General features: G+C 42.9%; 1 protein-coding gene across 5 annotated transcripts in view; it reads left to right on the top strand.

Annotated features, from left to right (window-relative positions):
• lrch3 (leucine-rich repeats and calponin homology (CH) domain containing 3) overlaps positions 1-26,056 on the top strand; it is a 124,988-nt gene that overhangs the window by 33,493 nt on the left and 65,439 nt on the right. For all 5 annotated transcript variants that reach the window (XM_078410254.1, XM_078410252.1, XM_078410255.1 and 2 more), the window contains exons 2-6: positions 3,883-4,027; positions 4,241-4,367; positions 16,024-16,129; positions 18,694-18,830; positions 22,381-22,493. In XM_078410254.1, the coding sequence (XP_078266380.1) occupies positions 3,883-4,027; positions 4,241-4,367; positions 16,024-16,129; positions 18,694-18,830; positions 22,381-22,493 (628 nt within the window). The remainder of the gene's footprint in view (positions 1-3,882; positions 4,028-4,240; positions 4,368-16,023; positions 16,130-18,693; positions 18,831-22,380; positions 22,494-26,056) is intronic.

Below are 26,056 nucleotides of genomic sequence, written 5' to 3'. Positions count from 1 at the left end.
TCTGAAAAGGACTGTTAATTCCTGCTTTTTGCTTCCTGTCTACCAATCAGTTCTCTATCCATGTCAATACCCTAACCCCAATACCATGTGCTCTAATTTTGCACACTAATCTCTTGTGTGGGACCTTGTCAAAGACTTTTTGAAAGTCCAGATACACCACATCCACTGGCTCTCCCTTGTCCATTCTACTTGTTACATCCTCAAAAAATTCCAGAAGATTAGTCCAGCATGATTTCCCCTTCATAAATCCATGCTGACTTTGACCGATCCTGTCACTGCTTTCCAAATCTGCTGCTATAACATCTGTAATAATCAACTCCAGCATCTTCTCCACTACTGATGTAAGGCTAACTGGTCTATAATTCCCCTTTTCTCTCTCTCTCCTTTCTTAAAAAGTGGGGTTACATTAGCTACCCTCCAGTCGACAGGAACTGATCCAGAGTCTATACAACATTGGAAAATGATCACCAATGCATCCACGATTTCTAGGGCCACCTCCTTGTGTACTCTGGGATGCAGACCACCAGGCCCTGGGGATTTATCTGCATTTAGTCCGAACTGTTCACCTAACACCATTTCCTAACTAATGTAGATTCCCTTCAGTTCCTCCATCCCGCTAAATCCTCGGTCCCCTAGCATTTCTGGGAGATTGTTTACGTCTTCCTTCGTGAAGACAGAACCAAAGTACTTGTTTAACTGGTCTACCATTTCCTTGTTTCCTGTTATAAATTCACCTGTTTCTGACTGTATTATAGATTCACCTGTTTCTGACTGACTGATTTCGTGTCTATGGAAAGATCTTCAATGTCAACCAGCATCTGCAGTTCCTTCCTACATATTTTGTGTGCTATAAGCTCATCCACTTTGTTCTGCTTACTGCGTGCATTCAAATATAACAACTTTAGTTCTGTATTCACCACCCCTCTTCTCGCATATGTCCCGATTTTACCTGACCGTACTCTCTTATCCCTTCTTAAACTTTCTGTCCTATTACTTCTGGAGATTTCAGTAACCTCTCCTGCACTCTCCTTCCCTTTAACTTCATCCATACATTTCCAATGTTATGACCCCGCCCCCTCACTATTTCGTTTAAACCTCTAAATAGCAATAAGGAGGTCTCTCATCCCAGCGATGATCCTTTCTCATGTCTCCAATATCCCTTCTCCTCTTGGATGTCCCCTCTCAGCCTTCTATCCTCTCTGGACCTTTTTATTTCCAGCTACCTGTGCAACATCAACAGTCTTGACTTCTCCACTCCCCTTATCCACTCCTATCTCACCCCCTCCAAACACACAGCCCTCCGCACATCATCAACAATCCCAACGTGGTTATTAAACCTGCCAATAAGCGAGGTGCTGTTGTGGTCAGACAGGCTGACATCTCCTGTGCTGAGGCCATGTACCAGCTCTCTTCCAAGGTATAAAACGGACTTAACTTTTGGATGTGATAAAACAACCAGCAAAATATGGTATTTGTGTAAATCAGGTATTTGGGACTTGATTAAGCCCAAATATCCATTATGAGCAGGTGACATCACATCTGGTACTGCCCCTTAACCATGACCCCACAGACGAATACCAGGCCACCATCTCCCAGGCCATTAACGATTTTATCATCTCTGGCGATCGCCTATCCACAGCTTTCAACGTTATCATTCTCCAGCCCTGCACTGCCCACTTTTCAAAATTCACAAACAGGACAGCCCAGGCAGACCCATTTTTTTCTTCACAAAGTGCTGGAGTAACTCAGCAGGTCAGGCAGCATCTCGGGAGAGAAGGAATGGGTGACGTTTCGGGTCGAGACCCTTCTTCAGACTGAAGTTTGAGTCTGAAGAAGGGTCTCGACCCAAAACGTCACCGATTCCTTCTCTCCCGAGATGCTGCCCGACCTGCTGAGTTACTCCAGCACTTTGTGAATAAATACCTTCGATTTGTACCAGCATCTGCAGTTATTTTCTTATACCCATTTTTTTCTGCCTGCTCCCGCCCCCAGAGAACTCATCTCAAAATATCTTGATTTCATCTTATCCACCTTTTTCCAGTCTCTTCCAACCATACATCCGAGACACCTCACATGCCCTTCAATTCTTCGATAACTTTCAATTTCTAGTTTCCCATTGCCTCATCTTTACCTGGGAAGTCCAGTCCCATTACACATCCATATCCCACTAGTAAGGTCTCAAGACCTTCCGGTTCTTCCTTGAATGCAATTAGTTCCCCTCTACTAACAATCTCTTCTGCCTGGCAGAATTTGTCAGCACCCTCAGCAATTTCTCTTGTGACTCCTCTCACTTTCATCAAATTAAAGGTGTACCCATGAGCTTCAGCTGTGCCTTCCTTTTTGTCAGTTACGTTGAGCAGCCCTTGTTCCAAATGTACACTGGCATCATCCCCAACTCTTGCTTGACTGCATTGGGACTGCCTCCTGCATGGATTTCTTTAACTTTACTATTAACTTGCACTCTGCCCTCAAATTCACGTGGACTATCTCTGATACCTGTTTCCCCAGTCTTGATTTCTGTCTCACCACAGGGGATTGCACCTCCCCCCAATGGTATGAATAGTGAATTCTCCAATTTTAGTTAACAAAAACCTAACTCCCCCCCCCCCCCCCTACTCTCCTCCACTTACATTCCTTCCCCTGGCTTCACAATCTGCAACTGATTTATTCTATTTCACACCTTTTGTCTTTTCATCTCTGACCTTTGTCCAACTATCTGGCTGTCAAAAACCCTCTTCACCTGTATCCACCTATCGCTTGCCAGACTTTGTCCTACCCCTCTTCTTTACCAGCTTCCCCCACCCCGCCTCCACAATCAGTTGAAAGAAGGGTCCCGACCCAAAACCTTATCCATCCACATTCTTCAGAGATGCAGCCTGACCCACTGACTTACTCCAGTAATCCAGTGTTATTTTTTGTTTATTTTCTGAACTTTGCTATATTTTTTGAAATTTATGACTAGGCTGTAAAATTTCTGGAGAATTATTATCTCGATTTACAGTTGTTTCCCATTCCACTCTGTAACATTTTTGTTAACGTAAAGGAGCCAACCTCCTTTGCATTTCTTGGATCAGGCAGTAACTTTTCCAGAGTACAATTTTCAGAGCAGCTGAAAAAAGCAGCAGGTGTTATGATAGCAGAGATCAATCGGACAGCGTAGAAATCAAAGGATTTGGTATTAGTGCTGGAAAATATTGCTGGTAATTGTGCAGAGGTCGAAGATCATCTGTGGTAAAGAATGTCAGAGCAGACTTGTAGGGCAGAAGATCTGATTGTGTTCTTATTTTCATTCTTGGAACACACATTAACGGTGAGTCAGAGTGACACGTTCGCAGAACTATTGTTATATGTGTGACTGAATCACATGACATTCACAGGGTTGAGATTTTTCAGCTGGAATTGTGTGTTTGAAAATTTGGCGTGGCATAGTTCAACCTGGAAACATCTTGGTCATCATTAACTTGGATCAGTGTCGTTTTGAAACACTGCATTGAAAACTGCTCTATGTGAATTTTAGGGCAATATATATTTATGCACATTTTCAAAGACGAATAATGAATTAAAATAAAATATATATTAAAGTGACACTGGATCATTGTAGGAATATGATTCCACTGAGGAGAAAGTTTGGAATGTTTAACAAAAAAACTAACAATAGTACAGGGAATCGTACAGGGAAGCAGTTATTGAGAATGTGCTATATTTGAAACATTTTTCTTTATCATTTAAGATGATTTATCTTAAGTTTATAAATGGTATTAATATAAAGTGTTGGATTATATTCTTTGAAATGCTTTTCTTCAATCGTACCCACTTATTGCGTATTCTTCAGACCTGATCTGTATTAATAATAACTTCCTTTGTTAATTTTTCACACTGTAGATCTATCCAAGAACCGATTAGTGGAGATTCCAGCTGAAGTTTGTTACTTTGTGTCATTGGAGAGCCTTAACCTCTATCAGAACTGTATACGAAGTATACCAGAAGCCATTTTAAATCTTCAGTCATTAACATTTTTAAACATCAGGTATGCATTTTTGAAATACAAAACATCTAAGTAATATTTTGAATTGACTTCCAGTTGAAATTTTAATTTACTGGTATTGCTTTCATATATTGGAATATTATTCTGTAAATAGATTGTCATTATTCACTGTGACAGGTTTCAGAAAATCTCTGAAGAATAGTAGCCTTGTTTCTCTTTGCGTTTTACTCCAGTGATCTTTTTGTCTTTCTTCAGTCGCAACCAACTCGCAACATTACCTGGGCACATCTGTAATCTTCCTTTAAAAGTCCTGATAGCAAGTAACAACAAATTAATATCATTGCCCGAGGAGATGGGATTATTACGGCAATTAACAGAACTTGTAAGTACCAAATATTATTGGATGTACCAAGATACAGAACAAGTCCCACTGTTTTATTCTGGTCCATATAGTTGTGTATTTTGGTTAATTGGCATTCAGAAGAATTTATGTCCTTTCATAAAAAACACAACATTAACATGTGCAGCGTGAAATTAAGAAGGTGCATTGTGTTTTACTCTTATTACTTATTAAGTGAGCGGGTTTTAAGAATATAATGGTAGCAAGCCAAATTTATAAGGCACTTGGAAAGTCACACCTGGAATAGTATATCGATTTGATCTCCCTTTGTGATCCATGTTGGTCTACTGCTCACATTCTCCTTTGGCAGCATTTGCTGTCTGAGAGGGAGAAAAAGGATTGATAGTAAGACCTAAATCCCTTCCCTATTTTCTCTACGTCTTCAATGGCGGTGTATTTTCTTACTTTGGTCTCGAACTGTCGTTCGTCGAGCTCGAGCACTCACATGGACCTGGTGTGATCTGGGCCGACCAATCAATGCTGACCTGTGTGGTCTGCTGGCGGTGTGCAGCGGACGACAGAGCTAGTCTTCACCTCACAGTCAACACGTTAACACACACCTTGCCCTCTTGTACTAATTGTTGAGCTGTATCGTTTAAATATTAAACTGCGTGTTTATACAACATGTGAACCTCTACAGTGGTGACCCTGACGATCCAAAACAGCCTCTTTTGCATTTCATCATGCCTGGAGGAGACAACCCAGATCAGCAGAATGCAGTTTCACTCAAACTGCCCAATGTCTGGACATCACATCCCCAAGTGTGGTTTGAACAAGCCGAAGCCCAATCCGCCAGATAACTGCCGACGTCACCAAGTACTACTACGTGGTCAGTGCGCTGGACCAGAACACTGCTGGGCTCCTGATCGATTACCTTCGCCAGCCACCAGCCGACAACAAGGGATCAGAACGCCCCTCAAGGACACTTAAAGACTCGGCTGCCGCGACAGGGCGGTTAAACTCCTGCACATGGATGGCCTCGGCGACCACAAACCGTCCGTGCTCAAGAACCAAATGCTTGCACTGATGGATGGAGAAAAGACCTGCCTCCTTTTCGAACAGGTCTTCCTCGACCAAATGCCTGCTTCTTATGGATGACGATTTCACTGATCCCCGACGGTTGGCAGCCCGTGCGGACGTGCTGTGGGAGGCCAAACAGCAGGGTGGAGCCACCATCAGTCGGGTGGCGGCAGTGCCTCAGCAGGTCATATGGACGGTCCCAGCCTCCACGGAAGGAGCGGCAGTGACGTCGGCCACGAGTGGCGCCAGCAAGGACAGGTGGTGCTACTACCACCAAAGGTGAGGCTCAGAGGCCCGCCGAGGCCGTCGGTAGTGGCCAGCCAAAAACATCGCCTCTATACCTGGGATCCTCAATCGGAGCAGCGCTTTCTCGTTGCCACGGGAGCGAAGGTCAGTGTTTTGCTCCCCTCGGGCATCGACACTCAAGTGGACCTTTACCATCGCCGACGTCTCACAACGGCTGCTGGGCACTGACTTCCTCCAGGCGCCCTCCCTGCTGGTCGACGTGGAAGGATGACGTCTCGTTAATTCTGTGATGATCGAGTCGATCACCTTGCGCCATGCCAAATTGACTGCTCCCCACCTCGGCTCGGTGACCTTCTCCGACAACGAGTAAGCCAGGATCTTGGCCAATTTCTCTGACATCATAACTCCCCAGTTCACAACGGCCAGCCCCAAGCATTGGGTGCAACACCATATCCCCACCACCGGACCGCCACTCCATGCATGTGCATGCAGGCTGCCCCCCAACAAGCTCCAACTGGCCAAAGACGAGTTCCACAAGATGGAGGAAATGGGCATAGTGTGCCGCTCAGACAGCCTTTAGGCATCCCTGCTTCACATGGTCCCCAAAGTGTCTGGGGGCTAGAGACACTGGGGACTAAAGCCGTCTCAACAAGGTCACAACAGCCGACCGGTACCCTGTCCCTCGCATCCAGGACTTCAAGGCAAACTTGGACGATACCAAGGTTTTTTCCAAGATCGACCTGGTAAGCGGTTACCATCAGATTCCGGTCCACCCACCACGACATCCCCAAGATGGCCCTCATCACCCCGTTTGGGCTCTTTGAGTTCCTGCGCATGCCTTTTGGCCTCAAGGACGCCGCCCAAGCTTTCCAACAGCTCATGGACACGGTGGGCCGTGGGCTGGACCGTATTCATCTTCCTCGACGACATCCTCATCGCCAACCGCTCTTGCCAGGAACACAGCGCCCACCACCTTGCCAAGTGTCAGTTTGGCCTCATTTCCATCAACTTCCTCGGCCACCACATCAACCAGCACGGAGCGGTCCCGCTCCCGACCAAGGTCGAGGCCATTCGCAAGTTTCCCAAACTCTCTACTGTGAAGGGACTCCAAGTGTTTGTCGGCATGGTCAGCCTCCACCACCATTGTGTGCCAGCAGCTGCCAGGATCAGGCAACCGCTGTTCAAGGCCTTGGCCAGCAAGCCGAAAGAGCTCATTTGGGATGACAGGGCCACGACCGCGTTCGACAAAGCCAAGGAGGTGCTGCCAAAGGCAACGATGCTGGTACACCCACGGGCCAACGCACCAACAGCTCTCACGGTTGACTCATCTGGCACAGCCGTGGGTGGAGTGCTGGAACAACTGATCAATGGTAGCTGGCAGCCCCTCGCCTTTTTCAGTCGTCACCTGAGACCCCCCCCCCCGAGCAGAAATACAGCGCATTCGACCGGGAGCTCCTTGCTCTCTACCTGGTCATCCGGCATTTCCGCTATTTCCTCGAGGGCAGGTGTTTCACAGCTTTCACCGAACACAAGCCACTCACGCAGGCCTTTGCCAAAGTGTCTGATCCTTGGTCAGCCCGACAGCAGCGCCGCCTGACCTACATCTCAGAATACACGACTTGCGTCCAGCACATCGCAGGCAAGAGCAACCAGGTCGCGGATGCGTAGTCCCGCACTGTCATCAATGCCATCCAGGCTTTGGCTCTAGGTGTCGACTACATGGCCATGGCGGCAGCACAGCGAGAGGATGAAGACTTGCTCACCTACCGCACCGCCATCTCAGGCCTGCTGTTGGAAGATGTGCGATTCGGGTCCGCTGACACCACACTCCTCGGCAACATGTCTACCGGACAGCCAAGACCCATCATCCCCGCTGCCTGGCGCCGCCGGATTTTCGACATGATTCATGGCCTAGCTCATCCTTCCATCTGGACAACAAAGGCACTGATGGCAGCCAAGTTCATGTGGCAAGGGTTGCGTAAACAGGTTGGCAACTAGGCCAGAGTGTGCATCCCCTGTCAAACCTCCAAGATTCAGCAACACGCGGCAGAACCTCGCCCTGACACACCAGCATTTCGACCACATCCACATTGACATCGTTGGACTGCTGCCCCATCCAGAGGTGTCACCCACTTCTTCACCATCATGGACCAATTCACGAGATGGCCAGATACCTCCACCGCGACGTGTGCACGTGCCCTCACTGCCCACTGGATCGCCCGCTTTGGCGTGCTGGGGACATCTCCTCCAACAGAGGTACGTAGTTCACCTCCGAGCTGTAGTCAGCAATGGCCCAGCTGCTTGGCACTAAGCAGAACCACACAACGGCCTACCACCCACAAGCAAACGGCCTCGTGGAGCGTTTTCACCGGCACATGATGGCGTCCCTCAAGGCACGACTCATGGGCCCAGACTGGATGGACGAATTGCCGTGGGTTATGCTTGGCATACGCACTGCCCCGGAGTTTCATTCTATTAGCTTTCCTAATTATTTGCTGTACTTTGGTAGCCTTTTATTAATCATGCAGAAGGCAAGTGTGTTTAATAGTCATAAAATTGAAAACTGAATGAGATTCTTGCGTGAAGCAGCTTAACTAGCTCGAAAATGTAATACACACAGACAAATATAATAATAAAAATTTAATAAATTATTAACAGTCGTATTAGTGCAAAAAAAAAGTCCATAGTGCAACCAAAGGCACAGTCCATCTAGGTTCATCGTTGGTGAGTTTAGTGTTGTGTAATGTTCAAGAGCCTGATGGTTGCTGTGAAGAAATTATTTTTGTACCTGATGGTCATGTTTTTCAGACTCCTGTGCCTTCCTGATGGTAGGAGTATAATGAGAGCATGGCCAGGGTGGTGTATGTCTTTCATATTGGCTGCATTTTGAGGCAGCTTCTGCTATAGATTATTTCGGTGTTGGGGAGGTCAGTACACGTGATGGACCTGGCTGTGTCTACCACTCTCTGCGATCATCATTCCTGGGGATTTGAGTTGTCAAGCCAAGCGGTGATGCAGTCAATTGGGTGTGCTCGCTGTCATCCTCCTGTAGAAGTTCAGTAATTCGTTGACACACTGAACCTCTTCAATCTTCCAAGAAAGTAGAGACATTCATGAACTTTTCTTTTTGATTGCATCGATATGCTGGACCCAGAACAGATCTTCACAGATACCTGTAGGCACGCTCAGAAACTTCAAACTTTTATCTGTGTCCACTGCTGTCCCATCAAGGAAGACAGGTTTGTTGGATCCCTGGCTTGCCCCTCCTGAAATCAACAGTCAGCTCCTTGGTAGACACAAAATGCTGGAGTAACTCAGCAGGACAGGCAGCATCTCTGGAGAGAAGAAATGGGTGACATTTCGGGTCGAGACCCTTCTTCAGTTAGCTCCTTGGTCTTGTTGATGTTGAGGGCAAGATTGGTGTTCTGGCATCATTCCATCAGATTTTCAGTTTCTCTCCTGTACTCTGACTTTTCCTTTCCCATTTTTCATCCTGCAGTGATGGTATTGTTGGTGAATTTAAAGGTGGTGTTGGATCTGTATGATTACAGAGTCATGTGTCTAAGGCGAGGAGGGTAGGGGACTAAGCACACAGCCTGAGGTGCACCTGTGTTGATGGTTATCGAGGGGGAAGAGTTGCCAATTTGTACTGATTGTAATCTGCCAATGAGGAAAGCAAGGATCCAGTTACACAGATATGAGCAGAGAACCAGATCTCTGAGTTTGGAAGGGATGATGGTGTTGAATGCCGAGGTGTAGACGATGAACAACAGCCTGGTCTATGTGTTCTTATTGTACAATACATCCAGTGCTTAGTGGAGAGCCGGCGAGATTGCGTCCCTGTTGCTCTATTATGGTCATCTAGATCCTGCCGCATCCTGGAGCTGTGGAGTTTCTCACCATTTAGATATGCTTTAAAAAAATATTTCGCTCAACACCTTCACTCAGTCCACCTTAACCAACCTGATCTACTGGTGGCTGAGCACTTCAACTCCCCCTCCCACTCCCAGTCTGACCTTTCTGTCATGGGCCTCCTCCATTGTCATAGTGAGGCCCACTGCAAATTGGAGGAACAGCATCTCATATTTCGCTTGGGCAACTTACACCCCAGCGGTATGATCATTGATTTCTCTAACTTCAGATAGTTCCTCTGTCCTTCTCTTTCCCCTCCCCCTTCCCAGTTCTCCCACTGTCTTCCTGTCTCCAACTACATCCTTTCTTTGTCCCGCCCCCTCCCCTGACATCAGTCTGAAGAAGGGTCTCGACCTGAAACGTCACCCATTCCTTCTCTCCTGAGATGCTGCCTGACCCGCTGAGTTACTCCAGCATTTTGTGATACTCAGCAATGTACCAATAGCTTCTTTGATGCATCTCTTTAGACTTTAGAGATACAGCATGGAAACAGGTTGTTCCGTCCACCGAGTCTGCGCCGACCAGCGATCGTACACTAGCACTATCCTACACACTGGGGACAATTTACAATGTTACCATAAGCCAATTAATCTGCAAACCTAAGTCTGAGGAAGGGTCCCGAACTGAAACGTCACCCATTCCTTCTCTCCAGAGATGCTGCCTGTCCCGCTGAGTTACTCCAGCATTTAGTGTCTACCTTTCATCTGCAAACCTATAAATCTTTGGAGTGTGGGAGGAAACCAGAGCAGCTGGAGAAAACCCAAGCGGTCGCCGGGAGAATATACAAACTCCATACAGACAGCGCCCATAATCAGGATTGAACCCGACTCTCAGGCGTTAGAAGGCAGCAACTCTAACACTGCGCTACTGTGCCACCCTTACACAAGCCAATTAACATACAAACCTGCACGTCTCTGGAATGTGAGAGAAAACAGGAGCGCCCGGAAAAATCCCACATGGTAACGGGGAAAACGTACAAACTCCATAAGGACAAGCACCCATAGTCAGGATTGAATCGGGTTCTTTGGCACAGTAAGGTAGCAACTCTCCTCTGTACCACTGTGCCTCCCAAACTGTGCGTTCATTAACCTGCAAATTCTTCCACCTACCGTAGCAAGGTTTGGGCAGATAGAGCTACTCTGAACTTCTCTAGTCATACAGCAGGAAAACAGGTCCTACAGCCCAGCTTGCCCATGCCGATCAAGTTGCTGCCTGTATTAGCCCATATCCCACTAAATCTTTCCTATCTATACCTATCCAAATGTCTTTTAAATGTTGATATAGTTTCTACTTCAACTATCTCCTCCGGCAGCTCATTCCAAATACCTACCACCCTCTGTGTGAAAAGGTTGCTTCTCAAATTCCCATTAAATCTTTCCCCTCTCATATTAAACCCTTGTCCTCTAGTTCTCAATTTCCACTACTCTGGGTAAAAGACTGTACATCTACCTTATCTATTCTCTACTCGTACACCATCTGGGCTTAGACGAATATTATTATTATTCCTTGACATTAAATCATTATACTGCAATTGCTGACCTAATAGCCCGGTTGGATTAGCATCTCCATACATTCTGCAACAATTCATCACCACTTCCATGCAGCCACAGTCTAGAAAAGTTGTTTGAAGTCATCTGACAGCAATTTTGTTTTTCAATTTGAAATAAAAATGATTGCATGATGTTGTATGTAGGGATATGTATGTTACATGTGTTCATGAGAATACAAACCTAAAAAATGATCTCAATGCATTCCAAAATAGAGGTCTAATCCACGATTTGAAACGTGTAATATTTCCCAAAATGTTCAACGGTATCTTCCTTTTATGTATGGTTTTGAGAGAGATATGCATTTTTAAAAATATTAAGAAATAAAGAAATCATTTTCAGATCCTTCCTGTTTTTTTCTCCAGTACTTCCAGAGGATTGGAACAGCTGGTGAAATGTCCGGCTATTAATATTAGTTTATTATTGTCATGGATACTGAGACAGTCTGAAGAAGGGTCTCGACCCGAAATGTCACCCATTCCTTCTCTCCTGAGATGCTGCCTGACCTGCTGAGTTACTCCAGCATTTTGTGAAATAAATACCTTCGATTTGTACCAGCATCTGCAGTTATTTTCTTACACTACTGAGACATAGTGAAATGCTTTGTTTATGTGCTATCCAGTCAAGTCATACAACAAATGAATATAATCAAGCCACTCACAAGTGCAACTGGTAGTGCAAAGACTAAAGTACCAGAGTGCACAATGTAGCCTTTACAGTGAAAAGGTCCAAGGACTGCAATGAAGTTGGTTGAAAGCGGGCCCAGACCCTATCTATGGGAGGAAGGTTCAGCAGTCTGCTTACAGCAGAGAATAAACTGTTTCTGAATCTGGTAGTAGGTGCTTTCAAGCTTTTGTATTGTTTGGCTGACGGGAGTTGGGAGAAGAAGGAATGATGTGGGTGAAGAAAGTCCTTCATTATGTCAACTGCTTTCCCGAGGCAGCGTGAAGTGTTAATGGAGTCAGTGTAGGGACACTGGTCTGTGTGATAGACTGGCCTATATCCACAACTCTTCACAATTTCTTGTGGTTTTGGACAGAGCTATCAGCAAACTAAATTGTATTGCCTATCGACAGAATTCTCTAGAACATAGAAAAATGTAGCACAGGAGCAGGGATTTTGGCCTACAATGTTTCTGCTGAATAAGATGCCCAACCAAACTAATTTCATCTGCCTGCACATGATCTATATTCCTCCATTCCATGCATCTCCTTGTGCCTATCTGTGTGCCTCTTAAACACCATTATCAGATCGGCCTTCACTACCACCATCCCTTGTGTAAAAAAAAACTTGCCTCGTATATCTCCTGTAAACTTTGCCCTTTTCACCTTAAAGCTCTGCCCTCTCGTCTTTGACACTTCCACCCTGGTAAAAAGGTGCTGACTGTGCACCCTAAGGCAGTCTACCTCATCCAGGTGTCATTCTGGTAAGCCTCTTCTACACGCTCTCCGAAGCCTCTTCATCTCTCCTACAATGGGGCGACCAGAGGTGCAGGCAATACTCCAAATGTGACCTCGAAGTCAGTCTTGTAGAGCTGCATCTTGACATCCTTACTCTTGTACTCAATACCAACCATTGAAGGCGAGCACACCATACACCTTATTTAACACTATATCTGCTTGTTATGCCAATTTGGGGGAGCTATGGATTTGGACCCCAAGATCCCTCTGCACATCAATGAAAGGTCTTGCTATCATATCAACTTTATACCTTCCCCTTGCATTCGACCCATTCAGAGTGCAACAAATCACACTTGCTCAGATTAAACACCATCTGCCATTTCTCCACTCATTTTTGTAGCTGATCTATATCCCACTGTATACGTTGAAATCCTTCCAGCAATCTTGATGTTGTCTGCAAACTTGCTAACCAACCCATCCATATGTTCAAGTCATCAGCACCTGCAGAAGTCCACTGGTCACAGACCTCCAACCAGAATAACGCCCTTCCCTCTGCATTCTATCAGTAAGTCAGTTCTGAATCCATTTGACCAAGTCACGGTGAATGCTATGCATTTTAATCTCTGGGTCAGCCCACAATGGGGGGAATTTATCAAATGTTTTATTAAAACCTATGTAGACCACATTTACTGCCCTACCCTCATCGATCTTCGTTATCTCCTAAAAAAAAACTCCAAGTTAGTAAAGCATGACCTGCCGTGTTCAAAGACTGTCCCAAATTAGAGCATTCCCTTCCAAAAGGGAGTAAATCCTACCCAGAAGACTCTTCTCCAGTAGCCTCCCTACCACTGATCTAAGATCCATCGACCTATAATTTCCTGCATCACCTCTGCTCCCCTTCTTAAGCAAAGGAAAAACATTGGCTACTCCAGTCCTCTGGCATTTCAAATGCAAAGATCTTCACCAAGATCCCCAAAGTCTTGTCATAATAACCGGGGATAGATGAGAATGGGAGAAATATGGCGGGTTAGGTTACTTATCTAAAATTGGAGAATTCAATGTTCATATCATTGGGTTCTAAGGTACCCAAGCGGAATATGAGGTGCAGTTCATCCAGATTGCATGTGGTCTCAATGGGGGAATGGGAAGAGGAGTTAAAATGGTTAACAACTGAAAGATCCAGGAGCCCTTGGCAGGCCAAGTACATGTTTTGCGTAACGGTTGCCGAGACTACACTTGGTTTCACCGATGTAAACAAGGCCGCCCCAACAGTATCCAAAGGGATAACCTGTTTTGGAGGGAAATGGCCACGGGGGATTATTGCGCACTCCGCCTAATTCCATTCCTGCCATTCACCCATCTACTCTCTGCCTACAGCTTAGGTGTGACCGCCTCGTGCTAACTCCTGTCAATGTCACTCTCATACCCCTGGATGAGTTTGAAATTGTCCTAACACGGCTTCCTTTACATCTGCGAGACCAAGTGTATACTCTGACCATTTCGCCGAACACTTGCGCCCGGTCTGCCATGGCAGACTGGATCTCTTGGCTGCTAACCATTTTAACTGCTTTTCCCATTCCCATTCTGACTTTTCTGTCCTGGCCTTTCCTCTTCCATTGCCAGAATGATACCACACACAAACTCAAAGAACAGTACTTCATATTCTGCTTGGGTAACTTACAACCTTAACGGTATGAACATTAAATTCTCAAATTTTAGTTCTGTTCTAGACCAAGTGGACCCATTGGGTCCAAACCTCTTGCATTGGTGCAGCACCCCCTCCTCCCCTTCACCCCACCCCCATCCCCTTCACCCCTTGCCCCATCCCCCAACCCCCTCCCCATCCCCTCCCTCCCCTCTCTCCCTCCCCTTCCCCTCCTTCCCCCTCACCCATCCCCTTCACTCCTCCCTCCCCTCCTCCCTCCCTCCCTCCCTCACCCATCCCCCTCACCCCTCCATCCCCTCTCCCTCCCTCCCCCTCACCCCCATCCCCTTCATCCCTCCCCTCCTCCCTCCCTCCCCCCCAGCTCCCGCATCACTCCTCCCCTCTCCTCACGCCCCCCTCGGCCCAACCGTGGAGCCGTTGCTGGGCAGGTAGAGCCCCCGTGGCCGTGTGTCAGCAAGGGGGGAGGGGAAAAGCAGTTTCTCCTGCATTTCCGTTTCTCCTGCCCCCGTTTCTCCTGCGGGGCCGAAGCGTTTCCTGCAGCTCGGCTGCAATCTGTGGTGGGGAACAGGGGGGATGGCATGGACCCGTTGGCGGGCGGGGAGCGTCTCCCGCGGCTGTGGGTGGGCGAGAGTGGACAGGGAGAAGGCACTGACCTCAGCCCCATTTCTCCTGCTGCGAACGGCAGGCGACGGCCATCTTGTTGGACCCTCTGCCATACCCTCTGCGGCATGTTACAGTTTGGGAGGAAGGTTAGGCGCGGGGCAGACCGGGATGGGCGCCGGTCCTCCCGCTGGTCTTCCGGGGGGGACGGGACGGGACAGATTTATTAAAGTTTATAAGGTTAATTTTTTTTAAGTAACGAAAGTGGGTTTATTCACTCCATAGGGGAATGGTGATAGGGTGGGCCAAACATTGTGCCGCTATCGTGTACCGTTTTGGCTGTGTAGAAGCGCAAGGGCATGATGCACACATAGACACATACACACATACACACAAACAAACCAAGAGTTTTAGTAATATATATATATATAATAATAGATAATAGATTGATAATAACCCCACCACCCCTCCCTTTGCTCCACCTGGACTTGCCCTCATTTCTCATCTCTCACCTTCCACCTACTTCCTCTGGATTCATACCCGCACCTCTTCGATTCTATCTCATACCTTTTGTTTTTTCATCTCTGGCCTTTGTCCAATCATTTTGCCTATCGAAAAAAAATCATTAGGTACAATACACCATGTAGGGATTAATAAAATATTCATTTAGTAAATCATCTTTGAATTTCTGCTACTATGCTACATACTTATTGTCAAGGATCTCATATCTATTTAAAAGACTTTTAAATGTTCCTGCCACCTTCAAATTAACTGTCTGTTCTTGCATCCTCTAATATTCTATAATTTAATATTATTTTACAGCTCTGTATTGTTTCATTTTCCATAAACATAATCACCACTTTAATGGTGCCGATAGCCGAGGGCTTTCAAGTTCCGTGTCATAAATATCAACAATTTGTCCTGAACCATCCACATTGAAGACCATCAAAATAAGCACACCAACACCTCCACTTTCTAAGAAGAAGCAGGAAGTTTGGGATGCTTCCTTGTCCTGAACCAATGTGGAAAATTACAATAAATTAAAAAAACGTATGACTCATTCTGGGTCAGTATGATGGGGCTGTGTTTACAGGGTAGTTCAATACTTTAAAATGTGACTGGAGTATTAGTTTATTTGTAGGTCCTTGTTTGGTGCAACAAGTGAGAATGGAGGAATTGATCGTACAGGATCAGTCAGTTGACTAGAAGTATTTAACTAATTTCTTTGTTTCTTTACAAAATTGCAGGATGTCAGCTGCAATGAGATACACACATTACCACCGCAGATTGGAAACCTGGAGATTTTAAGAGACCTGAACTTAAGGAGAAATCACTTAGTAACTCTACCAGAAGGTTCGTTTTTTTTTTGCATCAAAATTTAAGATTTTTTACAGAGTGTAAGATTTATGTCTTTCCTTGTTTTTCATTCACAGAAAAGTCTGCAAATATTTACATATTAATATGTTGTACTGACAATGCATTCTATTGGTCATAAAGAAAACAAGTACACAATGATTATCCAGCTGCTCTCAGCTTCAGTTGCAGATATGAGTTTGTTGTAACTTAATCTATAAAACAGGACGGCACAATGGTGCAGATGGCAGAGCCGCTGCCTCGCAGTTCCAGAAGCCCAGGTTTGATCCTGATCTTGGGTGCTGTCTGTGCGGAGTTTGCACTTTTTCCCTGTAACCGCATAGATTTCCTACAGGTGCTGTGGTTTCCTCCCACATCCCAGAGACATGCGGGAGGAATTGGCCTCTGTAAATTGACCCTGGTGTGTTGGGAGTAGGTACGAAAATGGAAAAATATAGAAATATAGTGTAAAACGAGTGATCGATGGTCGGTGTGGACTTGTTGGGCCGAAGGGCCTGTTACCGTTCTATAATCTTTCAACTTCAACTTCACACAGAGGCATGAATATTCCAGGGTCACTTCCTACTTTGTACTAAGGCTGCTGATTTTGCTGCCACTGTTGGTTGCAGTTGGAATTTAGCAAAATCACAAAGTAACAAAGTCTTAATCCAAACAAAACATTTTGAAAACTACAGATTAGTTTTTGTTTTATAGCTCAATAAAAAGTCTATTTAATGCTACAATTTCATGTTTAATTTGCATAATTACTGGGAGACCTCTGGCTATGCTACATCACATGTATTTACTTTTGTGCGCATCGGTAATGAAATCATTTATTTCACAAAATGCTGGAGTAACTCAGCAGGTCAGGCTGCATCTCAGGAGAGAAGGAATGGGTGACGTCACCCATTCCTTCTCTCCTGAGATGCTGCCTGACCTGCTGAGTTACTCCAGCATTTTGTGAAATAAATACCTTCGATTTGTACCAGCATCTGCAGTTATTTTCTTACAGTAATGAAATCATTGTGATATCTCTTCATTTCGCATATTTACCTGATATGAGTCATCACCGATCTTTTGAATGGAAAATCTTTTGTAAAAATCACTTTAGGATAATATCTAATATGGAAACTATTAAGATGGAAGTTATGATTTTGTTTCATATGTAAGTTTTTTTTAGTTCAATGCCAATCTAGGACCTCCAATTTAGACAGACCTACTGACTATTCTCAGCATTTCAATTTTTATGTGACCAAAACTGTTGTTTGATGCCATGTAGATTTTTTGATATTATTTGAACTATCAAAGATCAGTGAAGAAATATCCTGCACATGGAACATAGAATATTGAAACTTACAGGGGAGGAACAACCCCTTTGGCCCTCAAGGTTAATGCTGAATATGATGCCAAGCCAAACTAATCTCACCTGCCTGCATACAATTCGTATCCCTCCATTCCCTGCACAGCAATGTGCCTCTCCGAAAGCCTCTTACACACCACTATGGTATCTGCTGCCACCATCACCCCAGGCAGCTCGTTTCAGGTACCCAAGACCTTTTGTGTAAAGAAAAAAAAATCTCCTTTAAACTTTGCTCCTATCACATTAAAGCTATGCTCTCCAGTCTTTGGCATTTCCACCCTGCGGGGGGAAAAGGTCCTGAATGGCTAGCCTATATATGCCTCTCATAATTTTATATACTTCTGTCACGTCTCCCTCAGCATTGGCTGATTATATTTATGTGTGGTATTATCTGATCTGGATATCGCGCACAACAAAAGCTTTTCACCAACCAGGAAAAGATAAGCAAAGTAGTCAAATTCCGAACATCCTCTATCCAGAAATCCCTATTGTTCAGCATTATCCTAACTAACGTTTGACGAGGTCCCTTCTGCTCACGGGCCCCAGCTCCCATCCTCCTTTATGACACAATGTGGCTCTGGTTCACATACTCTCTTACAGCAACTATAGTATTGTTTACTGTGCTGCTTTAAACTTAGCAGGTTCACTGGGAAATTAGTTCTAATAAAGCATAATTAAATGTAATCCTTTAATTTACAAGTCTCAAAATATTCTAAACCATTTCCTTGTGTTTTTCAAGAATTTGGTGTAAAAACAAGATGGTTTGAGCAAAGCAGCCAATAGATTGTAATCAGAACCTCAACACTGGGGTGTTGTCCTGGGAGAGGATAAGATGCTAGTATTAGTTCACTTAGTGAGAGTGAATGATGTAGGACAACGGAATTGAACAATGAAAATTACTAATTCAGATCATTTGAATGAAATAGTTCAAAGTTAAATGATATTCAACAATTTTAGTTTTTACTCCTTTGAAATCAGTTGGAGCCAGTTAAATAAAATATGGTTTAAAGGTATTAAATCATCAATATCTCAATATCAGCTGTTACTGATGAATACAATGTATACCAATACAAGTTTCTGAAGCATTATCATTGATCAGCTAATTTTAATTTTCAGATTCGCATTTAAGTGGAGGGGTTGTTTTATAAAGTATTTTGTCTTTTAATTACAACATTGTGTAATTAAATGTTTATTATCTTATTAGAAATTGCAGATTTACCACTAGTACGATTAGACATCTCCTGCAATAAAGTGACAACAATTCCAGTCTGTTATAGAAATTTGCGACATCTTCAAACAATTATATTAGATAATAATCCTCTACAGTCTCCACCTGCACAGGTAAGTGCCACAGACTTGATTCTTATTATTTGTCAATTATGTATTTCAGGCATTACTAACTAATTTACTTTACAAAGCTGGTGTTGCCAGAAATCATGATTGGGATTCTATTCAGAATCCATAATTAATGTGAGTTCTTTGGGCACATGGTATCCCATCCTAAGATTGAAAGTTGTTACAATTGTCTCACTTAGCCCACTAATGATTGCTCAGGTTCAAAACTTTCAAGATATTTGTAATGATTGGCTTGAAAATTTTCATCTTCAGTGTTTTCAACAGAACATATCATTTGGATATATTTCCAGGTCTTTAATAATATCTCTCATAGAAATATTTAGATAAAGACGAAACACAAATAACTAAAAACAAATTGTTAATAATATTAGGAGATTGGCTCAGCAGCAGGAAATTGAGAATAAGAATAATAAAGTATTCTAGCTCAATCTGCGCAGTTTCCACTACTAACCATATGAATGACTTAAAAGATGGGATGGAGGCCAGGTTTGATGTAAAAGTAGGCATTGCAATAAAGTTTACGGATGAAAATAGAAAAACTAGGTATTAAATACAGTTAATATTACTAAGTATTAAGTAATAATACAGTAATAACTAAATAGGCAGAACTCGTAGGCAAATGAGAGTTCTTGAAGCTTCGATCAAAAAGAATAGATCAGAGTACATTCTATATAGTGAAAAGCTATAAAAGTACAAGCTTCAGAGTGCATGAACCTAGACATGAAAATGAGAAATATGAACAGGAGTAGGGCATGCTTCCTGAGATTGCTCGGACATTCAATAAGATCGTTATTGAATGTTTTCCTGCACTATCTAATCATGTCTTGTTTCCTGTGTTATCCAGAAATCATTCAATATCAAATTTCCTCTTACCTGAGTCCTAAATATCCTATCCTTTATTCTGAGAGTGATCTCCAGTTCAAGGCTTCTCAGCTAGGGGAATCATCTCTGCATTCAGAATGAATGAGATATGCTCTCATTCTTTAAAACTGTTGTAAATACAATCCTTGTCCTCTCGATCTCCCCTCGTACAACAAACCTGTCTTCCCTGGAACGAACTTCAGCTACAGTCCTATCATAAGGGCATTCTTTCTTTGAGGAGTAGGCCAAAAAGCTATTCAATGCTTCTGATACAGTTTCGCCACAACCCTATGCCATTACAGTAAGATATCCTTATTTCTGTATTCAAATCCTTTTGAAGCTCATTTAATAGAACATTAGAAAATAATCAGAGGCCCAGATATCCAAGGGTTGTAATGCAGTTTGAAGTCATACAAGAGCTGTACAAAGCACTAATTAGATCACGTGTAGAGTTCTGAGCATCTAAGGAACTATTCATTGGCTTTGTGAAGGAGTACAGTGTAGATTCACTAGAACGATTCCTGGTACTGCATACACAATCTTCAATCTGAACCCTTTTATTAGTGAAAGGTCATCGTTGAAATTACTGTGTGGGTATTTACATTATTGACAAGGATTAATGTCAAGGCTCAATTGTTAAATTAAGAGGATGGATTATAGAAACTAAATGATAGTATAAATTCTTTGCAGTAATTAAATTACATTTTTGAAGGTTAGTAGAGCAAAGCTATTTCCGTTCGTTAAATTAATTTAAACTCTGGGGCTTAGTCTAAAATTTGGGCCCGAACCATTTGGGAGGGAGGTTGAGAATTATTTTCGACAAACAATAGTTTATTGGTCACTTTTTAATTTTAAATCTGAGATTGATAAGATTTTTTTGTGAACCAGAGGTATTGACAAATGTGGGTAGAAAACACATTCACCACAGTCTCATTCAACGATGGAGCATCCACAAAGGATGAACCAGACCCATGCTGTTCCTGTGTTCTGTAGGCATATGCTTTGTTTTCAGCAGTTTGAATGATATTTCACATATTGTTACTAGAAAATCCATCACACAAAAAATCCAATCCTCTCCACCTCCACTCTATCCAAGCCTTTCATTATGCTGCATGTTTCAATGAGGTCCCCCCTCATTCTTCTAAACTCTAGCGAGTACAGGCCCCATGCCAACAAATGCTCATCATAGGTTAACGGCTACCTACTCATTCTTGGGATCATTTTTGTAAACCTCCTCTGGACCCTCTCCAGAGCCAGCACATCCTTCCTCAGATATAGTGCCCAAAATTGCTCATAATATTCCAAATGTATAACCGTGTACATTCACATGAGATCCTTCTATGCCTGCCTTTTTGTTGGTTACGTTGAATACTCATTTTTCCAAATAAAATTTTGATAAAGATCAGGTAGACTGGCCTGGTCAATATTTGCCTCCTAATCAATATCAAGTTTGTACATACTTGCTTTGTGCAAATAAGTCGCTCTGTATCTTACTTGAAATCAGTAATGACCTCAAAAAGTACTTAATTGGCTATCATTTACCAAGAAACATTGTGAGCATGCAAGCAATGCTCTATTAAAGCAGACCTTTTCTTGTGGCTGTTTACACTTTGGTCCATGTAGCATCTCACATAGTGTTCACTTGCCTTCACTATCAACTCCATAGTACCCCCACCCCCCAGCTCTGACTGTGCTGGAATCTATGGGCACTCATTTGCCTCATCAGCCAGCACAGAACTCTCAAAACAAGAGTGAGAGTAGGTTATCCACGGACCCAAGAAACTGATTTAGTGAAGGTTTCCTTCCCACTTTTCTTGTTTAAGCCTTCCTTTTGTCTCTATATTAGTACATAAAACAAACATATTATACTAAATTATATAATACAGATACTAAAATATCTGTTGGTAGGCACAAAATGCTGGAGTAACTCAGCGGGACAGGCAGCAACTCTGGAGAGGAATGGGTGACGTTTCGCGTCGAGGTTTCTTCGGTCTGAAGAAGGGTCTCGATCCAAAATGTCACCTATTCCTTCTCTCCAGAGATGCTGCCTGTCCCGCTGAGTTACTCCAGCATTTTGTGTCTACCTTTGATTTAAACCAGCATCTGCAGTTCTTTCCTACTAAAGTATCTGTTAATCTTTTCATATTCAGACCAATGAAGGAAGTTGATCAAACGTAGGCCATCAGGCCCTTCATCAGCCTGTCCCATCATTTAATATGATCAAAGATGGACACAAAATGGTGGAATAACTCAGCGGGTCAGGCAGCATCTCTGCAGAAAATTTAATTTGATCATGTTAATGTAAACTATCCTCAATTCCTCTTCTCTACCATTTCTCTATAGCCTTTATTCCTCGATCTATCAAATATTTATCCACCTCCACTTTAAATACTCAATGATCCAGCTTCCATCATCCGTTGGATAGAAAATTCAGCAATTCACCATCCTCTGCAAGAAAATGTTTCTACATAGAAATTAGAGAAATGTCTATGACTGCAATGATTTTGGACGTATTGTTCATATTAATTCATTTATTAGAAATCTTAACAATTTTATAATTTTTAAAAAAGTGATATAACCAGCATTTACCTTGATTAATGAAGTATTAGGTTATTGTTATCAAGCTTCATCATAATATTAGATACTGAATTGAGCATGCAATCTTTTCTTCCAGATTTGTATAAAGGGGAAAATCCATATTTTCAAATACCTGAATATTGAAGCGTGTAAGAGTGTTCCAGATCTGCCAGAATATGACAGAACGAGGCCAGTTGGTTTCAACCCATGGTAAATAAACACATGAGGCTGAGCTATTTAGCTAAATAGCTCAACCTGGAAGATTGTGCCAATCACTAATGTGGTTAAAATCTGCAGTCAGTTTAAATTGTTTTCCTTCATGGCCATCATTGGTGAATCAATTTTTGCAAAATTTGCTTGTTAAAATTGCTGTTATCTTAGCAAATATATTTGCAGTTTGAACACATTTAGGAATAAGTTTGTAATTCACAATCATTCTTAATGACTGGAATTCAGTTTTGGAATCGATCTTGATCTTCAGTTTAAAGAGTTATGGCAGATTTTGAAACATCTTTATTGATAATGAGCATGAGGCTAAATTAACAAATGTTGACATAGAGAGAAATTTTATGTGTACAAGGTATCTCGAATGAAAGCTGTGAAAAATATAAATACATTCATTTCATACCAGGGGCAATTAAATAGTCCATTAGCTTAATACGTTCGTAGACACTGTAACCACCGAATTTTAAGACTGATTAGATTCCACACATACCTGATCTTTCTCTGTTTAAGCTGGAGCAGAAGTAGGCTATTTGACTTGAGCTCCTCTGCCATTCACCAAAATCATGGCAGATCTTCTACCTCAATGGCATTTTCCTGTACCATCGCCAGATTTCTTGATTTCCTTAATATCCAGAAATCTATCAATATATTGTGTTGAATGAAATTATTAACTAAACCTCCATAGCTTCCAAGGTACAGAATTACAAAGATTCACCCACCTCTGCATGAAGAAGTTTATCTCTTCTCAGACCTATCTGACTTATTCTGAGACTGACTCTTATTTCTCAGCTCCTAAGCCAAGAGAAGCATCCTCCCTGTATTCATCCTGAGTTTCAAAGGTCTCTCATCACAATGCCCTCCATAATGTTTGGGACATCACTTATCTATTTGCTTCTGTACTCCACAATTTGAGATTTGTAATAGAAAAAATCACATGTGGTTAAAGTGTACATTGTCAGATTTTATTAAAGGCCATTTCTATAGATTTTGGTTTCACCATGTAGAAATTACAGCTGTGTTTATACATAGTTTCCGCACCATAATGTTTGGAACACATGGCTTCACAGGTGTTTGTAATTGCTCAGGTGTGTTTAATTGCCTCCTCAATGCAGATATAAGAGAGCTCTAAGCACCTAATCTTTCCTCCAGTCTTTCCACCACCGTTGGTCCTCATGTTGACAAACAGCAATAAAAGTTTCCAAAGTTGTGCCAATGAAAGTCAAAGAAGCCATTATGAGACTGAGAAACAAGAATAAAACTGTTAGGGACATCAGCCAAACCTACGGCTTACCAAAATCAACTGTTTGGAACATCATTAAGAAGAAAGAGAACACTGGTGAGCTTACTAATTGCAAAGGGACTGGCAGGCCATGAAAGACCTCCACAGCTGATGACAGAAGAATTCTCCCTATAATAAAGAATAATCCTCAAACACCTGTCCGACAGATCAGAAACACTCTTCAGGAGTCAGGTGTGGATTTGTCAATGACCACTGTCCGCAGAAGACTTCATGAATAGAAATACAGAGGCTACACTCGAGATGCAAACCACTGGTTAGCCGCAAAAATAGGATGGTCAGGTTACAGTTTGCCAAGAAGTACTTAAAAGAGCAACCACAGTTCTGGAAAAAGGTCTTGTGGACAGATGAGACGAAGATTAACTTATATCAGCGTGATGGCAAGAGCAAAGTATGGAGGAGAGAAGGAACTGCCCAAGATCCAAAGCATACCACCTCATCTGTGAAACACGGTGGTGGGGGTGTTATGGCGTGCGCATGTATGGCTGCTGAAGGTACTGGCTGACTTATCTTCATTGATGATACAATGCTGATGGTAGTAGCATAATGAATTCTGAAGTGTATAGACATATCCGATCTGCTCAAGTTCAAACAAATGCCTCAAAACTCATTGGTTGGCAGTTCACTCTACAGCAAGACAATGATCCCAAACATACTGCGAAAGCAACAAAGGAGTTTTTCAAAGCTAAAAAAAGCCAATTCTTGAGTGGCCAAGTCAATCACTCGATCTGAACCCAATTGAGCATGCCTTGTATATGCTGAAGAGAAAACTGAAGGGGACTAGCTCCCAAAACAACCATAAGCTAAAGATGGCTGCAATAGAGCATCACCAGAGAAGACACCCAGCAACTGGTGATGTCCATGAATCGCAGACTTCAAGCAGTCATTGCATGCAAAGGATATGCAACAAAACACTAAACATGACTACTTTCATTTACATGACATTGCTGTGTCCCAAATGTTATGGTGCCCTGAAATGGAGGACTATGTATAAACACTGCTGTTATTTCTACATGGTGAAACCAAAATGTATAAAAATGGCCTTTGTTAAAATCTGACAATGTGCACTTTAACCACATGTGATTTTTTTTCTATTACAAATCTCAAATTGTGGAGTACAGAGGCAAATAAATAAATGATGGGTCTTTTCCCAAACATTATGGAGGGCACTGTAGTCCACACAACGATCCCTCATATGGCAGCCCTGTAACCAATGTGAGCTTCATGTGAACAAAGTATTTAATTGCACCCCGGTGCTACTCTAATCTGATAAATCTTTGCAACATTCACTCTTGGGAGAGAATATTGGTATCACTGGCAGTCCTAATGCTGTCAAACTATGAAAAACAACTAATTTCTCTACCCCATTGAACTAGTGCTGTTGTGCTTGCAGCTGTTGTGAGTAGTAATGCTGCTGTACTTGGCTTCAACGTACCTAAGTAACATGAGTGAAGCTGAACTGATACACTTATGTAGACACTTCTCTAATCAGAGGGAATCTAATCAGAGGGAATCTAATCAACTAGCCTTGACAATTAGCACTGTCATGTCCCTTCTTCTCAACACACTGAGAGGTCGGGATTGACTAGAAATTTGCCACATAAACCCAATGGTTATAAATACAAGTCGGATATCCTGCAACAAGACACTTTGTGATGTCAACTGTTTCACCATCAACAAGGCACAAATCAGAAGTGATGTGATGCTCTCCACTTGCCAAATGAGTGTAACGCCAACAACATCAAGACGTTTAACTTCATTGCAGGTACTCTGGAACCACGATTCTACAGTCTAGTGCAACAGACTCATTTGAACACCACCTGCAGATTTTCCTCTAAGTCTTGCGCTCTGCTTTCTTACCATGATTGTTTCATTGTTGATGGGTTTAAACCCTGCATTCCCTAGCCCATCCAACAACATATTGGAGTATATTCTGAACAGCTCACTGTCACTATCCTAAGGGCATTTAGGAATGAACTTTGCATGCTGATATCTGCAATTATGTCCACATAATGAAAATAAATCTGATCAGCTTTTCAAATACTTTAATGAATAGCTTTTTGAAAACACGGTAGGTTTTCAAAGATGCATGCCTTGATGAAGATCATAGTGTCGGCCGCAGTGTATTTATGTATCCTTGTGAATGTTGGAAAGGGAGCAGTAATTTAAAAAAATCAATGTTAAGTCAGTCTCTTTAAATGTACCTCCAAGCACAGTTGTTGTATTTCCACAATAACTTGAAGCTGTTATT

This window comes from Rhinoraja longicauda, chromosome 13 (assembly GCF_053455715.1).
Source record: "Rhinoraja longicauda isolate Sanriku21f chromosome 13, sRhiLon1.1, whole genome shotgun sequence".
Classification (NCBI taxonomy): Eukaryota; Metazoa; Chordata; class Chondrichthyes; order Rajiformes; family Arhynchobatidae; genus Rhinoraja; species Rhinoraja longicauda.
The sequence above is the reverse complement of the archived record's forward strand: the minus strand, read 5'-3'. Positions and strand labels throughout refer to the sequence as shown.